This window comes from Drosophila melanogaster, chromosome 2R (genome assembly GCF_000001215.4).
Source record: "Drosophila melanogaster chromosome 2R".
Classification (NCBI taxonomy): Eukaryota; Metazoa; Arthropoda; class Insecta; order Diptera; family Drosophilidae; genus Drosophila; species Drosophila melanogaster.
In genome coordinates, this window is record NT_033778.4 from 5,217,089 (window position 1) to 5,229,495 (window position 12,407).

The following is a 12,407-nucleotide window of genomic DNA, read 5'->3' on the forward strand; positions in this document are numbered from 1 at the left end:
AGGCCGAACAACATTCAGCTGTCTTGCATTACGTGTTTTGCCTTCGAATGATTATTTCAATCCAGACAGGCGGAAATGGCCAGTTCGACTCGGCTATTGATCCTGATCAAGAATATATATACTTTACTTGGAAACGCATCCGTATACATGATACATACTTATTTTTTAACGAATTTAGTAAACCCTTTTGCTCTACGAGTAACAGGTATAATTATAATCTATTAATTTAACATTTACATAAATAATATTAATTTACCTGAAATATTCGGACAATGTACGCCAAAAATGACAGAGTTTTAATTTGTGCACCCATGAATTCGACATATATTTCTTTCTGAGGAGAATTTCTGAAAAGATAGTTTTGAAAAACGGATTACAACGAAGGCATATTTCATATTTCATATTCCTTTCATAAATATTTGACCTTAAATAATTTTAATAAGCTACTTGGTATTTCGCAAAAATGTATTTTAAAGAATAAATATTATTAAAAATTTTTTTTTGTTTGATGTTTTTCTTTTTCATTAGCACTCAACCTACCGGAGTTTATCTGTTTGAAACGTTAGCTCTACCTTCGATTTTGCGTGATAAGTCAAACAAAAACGTTACTTTCTAATCGAAACAGCGAATTTAAATTAGACACCTTTGAAACAAAAAAAGAGAGTGTTGGAATATACTATTCAACCTACAAAAATAACGTTAAACAACACTACTTTATATTTGATATGAATGGCCACACCTTTTATGCCATAAAACATATTGTAAGAGAATACCACTCTTTTTATTCCTTCTTTCCTTCTTGTACGTTTTTTGCTGTGAGTAGGTCGTGGTGCTGGTGTTGCAGTTGAAATAACTTAAAATATAAATCATAAAACTCAAACATAAACTTGACTATTTATTTATTTATTAAGAAAGGAAATATAAATTATAAATTACAACAGGTTATGGGCCCAGTCCATGCCTAATAAACAATTAAATTGTGAATTAAAGATTGTGAAAATAAATTGTGAAATAGCATTTTTTCACATTCTTGTGAAATAGCTTTTTTTTTCACATTCTTGTGAAATTATTTCCTTCTCAGAATTTGAGTGAAAAATGGACAAGGCTAAACGTAATATTAAGCCGTTTGATGGCGAGAAGTACGCGATTTGGAAATTTAGAATTAGGGCTCTTTTAGCCGAGCAAGATGTGCTTAAAGTAGTTGATGGTTTAATGCCTAACGAGGTAGATGACTCCTGGAAAAAGGCAGAGCGTTGTGCAAAAAGTACAATAATAGAGTACCTAAGCGACTCGTTTTTAAATTTCGCAACAAGCGACATTACGGCGCGTCAGATTCTTGAGAATTTGGACGCCGTTTATGAACGAAAAAGTTTGGCGTCGCAACTGGCGCTGCGAAAACGTTTGCTTTCTCTGAAGCTATCGAGTGAGATGTCACTATTAAGCCATTTTCATATTTTTGACGAACTTATAAGTGAATTGTTGGCAGCTGGTGCAAAAATAGAAGAGATGGATAAAATTTCTCATCTACTGATCACATTGCCTTCGTGTTACGATGGAATTATTACAGCGATAGAGACATTATCTGAAGAAAATTTGACATTGGCGTTTGTGAAAAATAGATTGCTGGATCAAGAAATTAAAATTAAAAATGACCACAACGATACAAGCAAGAAAGTTATGAACGCGATCGTGCACAACAATAATAACACTTATAAAAATAATTTGTTTAAAAATCGGGTAACTAAACCAAAGAAAATATTCAAGGGAAATTCAAAGTATAAAGTCAAGTGTCACCACTGTGGCAGAGAAGGCCACATTAAAAAAGATTGTTTCCATTATAAAAGAATATTAAATAATAAAAATAAAGAAAATGAAAAACAAGTTCAAACTGCAACATCACACGGCATTGCGTTTATGGTAAAAGAAGTGAATAATACTTCAGTGATGGACAACTGCGGGTTTGTCCTTGATTCTGGTGCTAGTGACCATCTTATAAATGATGAGTCGCTGTATACCGACAGTGTGGAGGTTGTGCCTCCACTTAAGATTGCAGTTGCCAAGCAAGGCGAATTTATTTATGCCACTAAGCGTGGTATTGTCCGACTACGGAATGACCATGAGATTACACTGGAGGATGTACTCTTTTGTAAGGAAGCTGCTGGTAATTTGATGTCCGTAAAGCGTCTCCAAGAGGCAGGAATGTCGATCGAATTTGACAAAAGCGGTGTAACCATTTCGAAAAATGGGTTAATGGTTGTCAAAAATTCAGGTATGTTAAACAATGTACCTGTGATCAATTTTCAAGCATATTCTATAAATGCTAAGCATAAAAATAATTTTCGTTTATGGCATGAGAGGTTTGGCCATATAAGCGATGGCAAATTATTAGAAATAAAACGAAAGAATATGTTTAGTGATCAAAGTCTTCTAAACAACTTAGAGTTATCATGTGAAATTTGTGAACCCTGTCTAAATGGTAAACAGGCAAGACTTCCTTTTAAACAATTGAAAGATAAGACCCATATTAAAAGACCACTTTTTGTAGTACACTCAGATGTCTGTGGGCCTATTACTCCAGTTACTTTAGATGATAAAAATTATTTTGTGATCTTTGTTGATCAGTTTACACATTATTGTGTAACTTATTTAATTAAATATAAATCTGATGTGTTTAGCATGTTTCAAGATTTTGTAGCCAAGAGTGAAGCTCATTTTAATTTAAAGGTTGTGTACTTATACATTGACAATGGTAGAGAATACTTGTCAAATGAGATGAGACAATTTTGTGTTAAGAAAGGAATTTCTTATCACTTAACAGTGCCACATACACCTCAGTTAAATGGTGTTTCTGAGAGAATGATAAGAACCATTACCGAAAAAGCTCGAACCATGGTTAGTGGTGCAAAGCTAGATAAAAGCTTTTGGGGCGAAGCAGTATTAACTGCTACTTATTTAATCAACAGAATTCCTAGCAGAGCACTTGTTGATAGTTCAAAGACCCCATATGAGATGTGGCACAATAAGAAGCCATACTTAAAACATTTGAGAGTGTTTGGTGCAACTGTTTATGTGCATATTAAAAACAAACAAGGAAAGTTTGATGATAAATCATTTAAAAATATTTTTGTGGGCTATGAACCCAATGGTTTTAAGTTGTGGGATGCTGTAAATGAAAAATTTATTGTCGCAAGAGATGTTGTTGTCGATGAAACCAATATGGTTAATTCTAGAGCTGTTAAATTTGAAACAGTGTTCCTGAAAGATAGTAAGGAAAGTGAAAATAAAAATTTTCCGAATGACAGTAGGAAAATAATACAAACAGAGTTCCCGAATGAGAGTAAGGAATGCGACAACATACAATTCCTGAAAGATAGTAAGGAAAGTGAAAATAAAAATTTTCCGAATGACAGTAGGAAAATAATACAAACAGAATTCCCGAATGAGAGTAAGGAATGCGACAACATACAATTCCTGAAAGATAGTAAGGAAAGTAATAAATATTTTCTGAATGAGAGTAAGAAAAGAAAGCGAGATGATCACCTGAATGAAAGTAAGGGATCAGGCAACCCGAATGAGAGTAGGGAAAGTGAAACAGCAGAGCACTTAAAAGAAATTGGAATTGATAATCCAACTAAAAATGATGGCATAGAAATTATTAATAGAAGAAGTGAGAGATTAAAGACTAAGCCTCAGATATCCTATAATGAAGAGGATAATAGTCTAAATAAAGTTGTTCTAAATGCTCACACTATATTTAACGATGTCCCAAATTCATTTGATGAAATTCAATATAGGGATGATAAATCTTCTTGGGAAGAAGCCATCAATACAGAGTTAAATGCTCATAAAATTAATAATACTTGGACAATTACAAAAAGGCCTGAAAACAAAAATATTGTAGATAGCAGATGGGTATTTTCTGTTAAATATAATGAACTTGGAAATCCAATTAGATACAAAGCTAGATTGGTTGCACGAGGATTCACTCAAAAATACCAAATAGACTATGAAGAGACATTTGCTCCTGTAGCTAGAATTTCAAGTTTCCGATTTATATTGTCATTAGTAATACAGTATAACTTGAAAGTCCATCAAATGGATGTAAAAACAGCTTTCTTAAATGGCACGTTAAAAGAGGAAATTTATATGAGACTTCCTCAAGGTATATCGTGTAATAGTGACAATGTGTGTAAATTGAATAAGGCAATTTACGGACTCAAGCAAGCGGCTAGATGCTGGTTTGAAGTATTTGAGCAAGCATTGAAAGAGTGTGAGTTTGTAAACTCTTCAGTTGATCGCTGTATATATATTTTAGACAAAGGTAACATCAATGAAAACATATATGTATTATTATATGTAGATGATGTGGTTATAGCTACAGGAGATATGACAAGAATGAATAACTTCAAAAGGTATTTAATGGAAAAGTTTAGGATGACTGACCTAAATGAAATAAAACATTTTATTGGAATTAGGATAGAGATGCAGGAAGATAAAATCTATTTAAGCCAATCTGCATATGTTAAAAAAATTTTAAGTAAATTTAACATGGAAAATTGTAATGCAGTTAGTACTCCTTTACCTAGTAAAATAAATTATGAATTACTTAATTCAGATGAAGACTGCAATACCCCATGCCGTAGCCTCATAGGATGTTTAATGTACATAATGCTTTGTACACGCCCAGATTTAACTACTGCAGTAAATATCTTGAGCAGATATAGTAGCAAAAATAACTCCGAATTATGGCAGAACTTAAAAAGAGTTCTTAGATATTTGAAGGGCACTATCGATATGAAATTGATTTTTAAAAAGAACTTGGCATTTGAAAATAAAATTATTGGTTATGTGGATTCTGATTGGGCTGGTAGTGAAATTGATAGAAAAAGTACAACAGGGTATTTATTCAAAATGTTTGATTTTAATCTCATTTGTTGGAATACAAAGAGACAGAACTCAGTAGCAGCCTCATCAACTGAAGCTGAGTATATGGCCCTATTTGAAGCCGTGAGAGAAGCTCTATGGCTTAAATTTTTATTAACTAGTATTAACATTAAACTAGAAAACCCCATTAAAATTTACGAAGACAATCAAGGCTGTATTAGCATAGCAAACAACCCCTCATGTCATAAACGAGCTAAACATATTGATATTAAATATCATTTTGCCAGAGAGCAAGTTCAGAATAATGTGATTTGTCTTGAGTATATTCCTACAGAGAATCAACTGGCTGACATATTTACAAAACCGTTGCCTGCTGCGAGATTTGTGGAGTTACGAGACAAATTGGGTTTGCTGCAAGACGACCAATCGAATGCTGAATGAAATTTTTATACATATTTTTCAAATTTAAATTCCTGTAAACATATTTTGTTACAATGATCTGATCGGGTTTTTCTGGGTTTTCCCCGTATCCTCGCAGCAAATGCTGGATCAGTTAACATTTCCCAGAATGCACACCACCCACATTTGATAGTTACTAATGAATATTATTGTTATGTTTTTAATTATAGACGTTATTTTTGAGGGGGCGTGTTGGAATATACTATTCAACCTACAAAAATAACGTTAAACAACACTACTTTATATTTGATATGAATGGCCACACCTTTTATGCCATAAAACATATTGTAAGAGAATACCACTCTTTTTATTCCTTCTTTCCTTCTTGTACGTTTTTTGCTGTGAGTAGGTCGTGGTGCTGGTGTTGCAGTTGAAATAACTTAAAATATAAATCATAAAACTCAAACATAAACTTGACTATTTATTTATTTATTAAGAAAGGAAATATAAATTATAAATTACAACAGAGAGAAACCTATAGTCCAGTTCCCCGACTATCAGATTAAAGTTCTCAATCTCAAAAGTGTGGGCGGTTTGTGGGAGTCGCAAAGTTTTTGGCACATCGATAGAAATTTGAAAAACTAATAAAACAATAATAAACACCAAAACATTTTTTAAGTGTGGGCGTGGAAGTTTTGTGCAGTTTAAGGGCGTTAGAGTGGGCGGGGCAAAAAGTTTTTGGCAAAGCACTAGAAACTAAAAAAACTAATAAAAACATAAAAAATATCACAACATTTCGCATATGTGTGGTCGTGGCTGTTCTGAGCGGTTTGTGGGCGTTAGAGTGGACGAGGCCAACATAGGTCAACAAACTTTCGATGCGTCTCTAGAATCTTTATTCGAACAGACAGACATGGGCTGATCGAGTCTGCTATTGGTCCAGATCAAGAATATATATACAATAGTTTATATGGTCGTAAACGCTTCATTCTGCATTTAGACACTAATTCATCAGTTAAAGAAGTGCAAGGAGATGAAGATATGAAAGAAAAGAAGCGACTGTTTTGAAGCATAAAGATCTCGACGTTAATGCGAGCGGACAGACAGACAGATGGACAGACGGACGCACAGGGTCAGAACAACTCGGGTATTGATCCTGATCAAGAACATACATACGGTCGGAAACGCTTCCTTCTACCTGTTACATACTTTTCAGCGAATTTAGTATACCCTTTCACGGGTATAATTTGTAAGAATGCTAATCACGGGCCAGGATAAATACTCAGCCAGTCCAGGATCCTCCACAGAAAATATTTATTTTGTGAGACAGAATAAAAGTAGGGCAGGAGGGTAGCCACGTAGCTCGGCCCGTATCTAGGGACCCATTCCGGTAAGCGGCCGCTCTTACTGCTTGCATGCCTCTTGAATCTGGTTTAACACCAACTCCTGATTTTACGTATACTAAATTCTTTATTTCGCATTGAAGGAATTCAACATTTATTAATTCCAGTTTATTATCTACTAATCGCTCAAATACTTCTGTAAATATTTTTATAAGACTTTTACCATTTTTTGTTGCTATCAAAATATCGTGCAAGTCAATAAGCATCTTGTCCTCTTTTAACTAATCTGCGGTTCGTAAGCCGAACGGTATTCTGAGCCATTCGAACTATCCCATTGGTATAGTGAACGCGGTGTATTTGATGGCGTCCTCGTGCATATGCATGTGAAAAAGAACCCGTTTCTGGTATCTAGTTTGGTAAAAAGGAGTTTTCAGGAAGTTATCAAAAGGATCGTCTATTAGAAGGGTAGAGTACTTGTCTTTTAGCAAGTTTTTGTCACGAGTTTGATAATCAACACACACACATTGTTTCTTTCTTAACTGGTCATTCTGCAGAAAGTCAAGGGGCCCGCGAATGCACCTCGCAGTTACTGACCGTTTTGTCTGCTGGACATTATTGGCAAGCTCTTTGAGCGCATGCTGTACGCGAGCATTGAGCTAATCACTGAAAGTCCCACAGGCCTTCAGAGCCAACAGTATGGCTTCCGGAAGGGGAGAAGCACGCTCGACGCACTCAAAGCCGTAACAGACGTTGCCAGGAAAGCACTCGACGGTAACCGATGGTTAGGCGGCAGTAAGGAGTACTATGTCATCATCATGCTAGACGTCAAGAACGCATTTAATGGCCCAATATCCTCGGCGCAATGCGCAACTAGGGCATTCCCGGCTATATAGGAGGCGTAATTGGCAACTACTTCAGGGACCATATGTTATGGAAGCTGGTCCAAGAAGCCACCAAGTCTCCGCAGGTGTTCCCCAAGGGTCGGTACTAGGACCGATCTTGTGGAACATTATGTATGATGGAATACTGAGCATTAGCAAGCCCAGAAAAAAAAAGTAACGTGGCAATCAGGGCGGTCATAGAATGGCTCGAGAATAGCTGCGCATAAGACCGAAGTAGTCTTGCTGAGCAGCAAAAAGTCCGTTGAGTGCATGCGTGTTGAAGTCAAAGGAGTTGAAATCGCCTCAGCAGAAACCCTGAAATACCTGGGTGTCCTAATAGACCGAAGGCTCTCGTCCAAGGCTCACGCAATGTATGCCAGTTAAAAAAGCGGCAATGACAGCAGCAGCCTTGGCAAGAATCAAGCCCAACGTGGTAGGACCCAGATTGCCGGCTAGGAGACTGCTAGTGGCGGTTTCAAAGGCAACGCTGCTTTACGCTGCCCCTATCTGGAGCTGCAAAATCGTTTGGGATGGCCAATCGAAACGATAGATAAGGAGTACTCCTGTGTGGTGGAGGGGCAAGAATTCTACGACAGTACGCTCAGTTAGTCGTGAAAAGGCGACTAAAGACACAAGGAAGGTGCGTCCCGCTGATGTACATCGCAAAAGAAGATGGAGTACGACTTGGCATCACATCCTGCTCACCGATAAAATACTTTGACTGGCCAGGAGAGAGAGCGGAATATAATAATAAAAAAAAAAACTAGAACAATTGGTGATGCACATTTTGACTCCCTTGCACGTATAATCCCGTCTTTTAAGTAATCGTCTAACCAATTCTGAACTTCACTTTTCTCTGCGTATGATAATCGTCTTAGAGGGTAGTTGAATTTTTTACTAATGGGACTTCTGGACGTTTCTCCTTTACATAAGATTTATCAACCATTTATTTCACCATTTCGTTCCAGTTTTACGCGTTCCGTACCATTAAGTTTGTAGTTGTTATTCACTACTATGCCATCTTCAAATATGCTAACGAGATCATTTGGACAAAAAAAAATTCCTTTATATGAGCCCACTTTCCTTTCACGGGTATATTTTTTAAGAATGCTAATCACGGGCCAGGATAAATACTCAGCCAGTCCAAGATCCTCCACAGAAAATATTTAGTTTGTGAGACAGAATAAAAGTGGCCTACTGCCAGGATTTAGAACGTAGAGGAGTGGAAAAAATGTAGGGCAGGAGGGTAGCCACGTAGCTCGACCCGTATCTAGGGACCCATTCCGGTAAGGGGCTGCGTATTCGCGGGTCCGCTCCCATGGCGAGGCTCAAGAAGGTGCAAAATGCTGCGAGGAAGTAGTCTAACCATTCGCGGTGTCGCTCCCTATTCTAGCTAAACTAACAACTACATAGTGACGTATTCACATAATTAGCACTGTCCACAGAAAAAGGAATATGCTGAGTGGCAAAAACCGCACAATCCACATCCACTCATTGTATACAGTCAATATCCCAAGCGGGCGATCTCGCTCCCGAAATAATATAAACAAATGGGCAATAAGTGACATATTCACATAATCACATAATCATATACAGAGTACACAATCCACATCCGCCAGCTATAAACAATCAATATCCCAATCGGGCGATTTCGCTCCAGAAATAATGTAAACAAAAGAACAGACAAGAGGTTTTTGTCACTAACATTTAGTCTTAAGCAAGAATCTAATAAATACACAAATAAAATTATATATTTTTTATGATATTAAATACCTAAATATTTCATTGGCACAGCCGGTAGGATACCGAAAAGAAAGTCCTAGATTATCCGTAGTCCTTTGCTAGAATCGGCCATCCTGACCGGAGAGCTCTTGATCTCTGTATATTAAATTAAATTTTTGTTTATCAATGGGCGCATATTTGCTACTGCCCAAACACCCTTGTATGGAAGGCTAGACTATTGGGTACCCTCAACGTCCTTCACGACAAATCAATCGTTGCTCAAAACTTTTCTTATTCTATATGGTCCTTTGATCTTAGGCATTAATTATTTAGATTATTTATTAGCGCGGTCATGGTCATAGGCCTCAAACATAGATTTAAGAATAAAACTCAGCTGCATTTACCAACGCAGACTGCGGCGTCTTACAAGCGCTGCATTACAAATTAAATGATAAGAACCTATGTAAGAATGAATAAAAGGCGAAGCCCTCGCAGTAGCGAGTCAGTTAGATTCAAGCACCCGAATTGAACTCATTAAGTGTACGCACAAGTTTATAGTGTGAACATTTTGGTCCTTCGAGAAATTCTGTTGTTTTCCCCCATCAGTGGTAAGAAACACAGAAGAAAAAACAGTGCTTCAAAGTAAAAAGAGCAAGGTTATTCGAGTGATTCTGTTGTTTCCCCCACCAGTGGTAAGAAAAACAGAAGAAAATAACAGTGCTTCAAAGTAAAAAGAGCAAGGTTATTCGAGTGATTATGTTGTTTCCCGCACCGGTGGTAAGAAACACAGAATAAAAGACCACGCCTTAAAGTACCAGGACTATAAGGTGAAACATTGTGTTCGTGCTTTTCCTTGGCTGATCATTCAGCTGTGAGTCGAGGCACAGCTAGGTCAACTGGGCGACCAATCAAAATCCAACATCACCAATCCTCCAACGGATCACGCCAAAGAATATAAGCAGAAAGCACAAAAATTTACAGTGATTGTTTTCCCAAGATGTTGTCGGAAAGATCTGTGAAAATGATGCAAGAACAAGGAGAGCTGCAGAAAAAAACACTGCAAGCCATCAAGGAAAAGGCATCTATACCAGCAATAGTGGTAGTCCAATTTACTACTAACAACAATGCGCTGGTAAAATTGGGAGTTGGCGATCATCAATATTTTAATGATAAAATATTTATTAAAACTATGGATGGTATCAAGGCCTACAAGGAGTCGCTATTAAAGGTAGAAACACTTGAAGGGATAAATACCAAGAGGATCAAAATTATCTGATACCGCATCAGCTCGGAGGTCCAGTCCAGTTGATAATCTGGTTCAACTGGTGGATAGAAGGGCAGACAGATGAGCCTAATCTACGAAACCCTATATAGTTCAAGTGAGATTGAACTAGTCAAGCAGCTGGCAATGATGAAAAGTCATTGGTCAAACGGGACGGACACACTGAAACTGGTTGAAAACAAGTGTAGGGGTATTATATATCCTCTTAGTTAACTAAAATACACAAAGGCAGGAGTTGGACTCTTTGATTTATTTGTTACTTCCCGTGTTCAGCTTTAGCATTCGACTGACTCCCTCTCCGTTTGCGATCTGCCTCTATGCTTGTTGCTACACGGCCGATGTTGCGAAGCAGAGAGAATGCCACCCGAAAGCGAACAAGTACTTAATGTTTATATACTATGTTGCTATTATGAACTGAACTTATGTATGTGTACCTCTAGCCTCACCTGATCTTGTCGAAATTTCCAACTTATAACTATTACATTGTTCTTAGCCGCTATTTGTTACATTTTTTTTTTTTTTTTTTTTCGTTTTTCTTATCTTTAATTATACAAATTTACTTTCTACTCCCTATCCAATGTTTAATATTTTGACTACTACAGACACCTTGATATGGATTTCGCGCCAATTTAAGACCTTCAACATCTTTAATTAAAAACCTATCATTTTTCAATACCTTCTCTATTGCATATGGACCCTTATGTTTAGGTATTAGCTTTCTAGCAACTCCTCCTGTACTATCGAAATTCTTAACCATAATGTAATCTCCTACTTTGTACTGCGTACTTTCTTTTTTCTTATTATTACATCTTTTTTCATTATCCCTCTGTGCTTTTAATTGCGATTATCATCCTTTTCTTATAATTTCTTTCAAGTCTCTAATTTCACTAACATTATCTAACTCCTCAAATTTTTGTCTTAATTCATCAACAACTTTTCCCTTTTGTTCAATCCCAAACAACATCTTGTTGGGAGATTGCGCTACACTTCTTTGTTGGGTATTATTCAGAGAAAATTCTACGTCTTCAATAACTGCATCCCAATGCAATCCCTTTTCAATGTCTGTTAATTTAGCTATCATAGGCCCTACTATTCTATTGACTCTTTCTACCTGTCCATTGGCCTGGGGTGAACCTGTCGCTATCTTTATGTGTTTAATATTATACTCTCCCATAAATTTTGCAAAATCTTCGGATGTAAAGCAGGTCCCCCTATCTGATACTATAAATTTCGGCCTGCTATATCATCTAAAATAATCCTTTAACGCTAGAATCACTTCCTTTGTGTTCGTTGTTTTTTTTGCGTATAACTTAACATATATAGTGAATCCATCTATTATTACAAACAGATGTTTCTTTATTCTACCGTTATCTACCGGTCCGTAATGATCGATGTGTATTATTTCAAACGGCACATTTCCCTTTGGGATGCTATGCAGCATTCCTTCTTCTTTTCCCGACTTCGGTGAAAATGCCACACATCTCAAACAATTTCCTATATGCCTAACAACTTTTTCTTTCATATTCGAAAACCAATAAATCTTACCAATAGCATCTATAACCTTATCTCTCCCTAAGTGACCTAATTCATTGTGATATTTATATAAAATTTTTTCTACCATTTCTTCTGGTACACAAAACAACAATCTTCCACCGTTTGCCTTCCTATAAAGTACACCATTTCTCATTTCAAAAATTTTATCTTCCGTTTTCTCTAACTTTTTCCTAATATCTTTCAACTTTTCATCTCTTGCTTGACAAATAATTAAATTATCTTCAAAAGTATCAGTTTCTATCACTAATATGTTCGTATTTCTGCTCAATGCATCCACATGTTGCATATGCTTTCCTGCTTTATGAACTACCTCGAAATCGTACTCTAATAGTTCTAATGCCC

The 12,407-nt window shown here is 36.5% G+C and overlaps 1 protein-coding gene across 2 annotated transcripts in view, besides 7 other annotated features; it reads right to left on the reverse strand.

Moving 5' to 3' along the window:
- Positions 1 to 12,407, reverse strand: part of Nipped-A — a 73,058-nt gene that overhangs the window by 39,124 nt on the left and 21,527 nt on the right. For both annotated transcript variants that reach the window (NM_001103722.3, NM_001316406.1), the window contains 1 exon segment: positions 257 to 347. In NM_001103722.3, coding sequence (NP_001097192.2) covers positions 257 to 347 — 91 coding nt within the window.
- Positions 63 to 211: a mobile genetic element.
- Positions 665 to 5,809: a mobile genetic element.
- Positions 5,810 to 6,138: a mobile genetic element.
- Positions 6,914 to 8,398: a mobile genetic element.
- Positions 7,164 to 8,249: a mobile genetic element.
- Positions 9,570 to 12,407: part of a mobile genetic element that runs on past the window's edge.
- Positions 10,695 to 12,407: part of a mobile genetic element that runs on past the window's edge.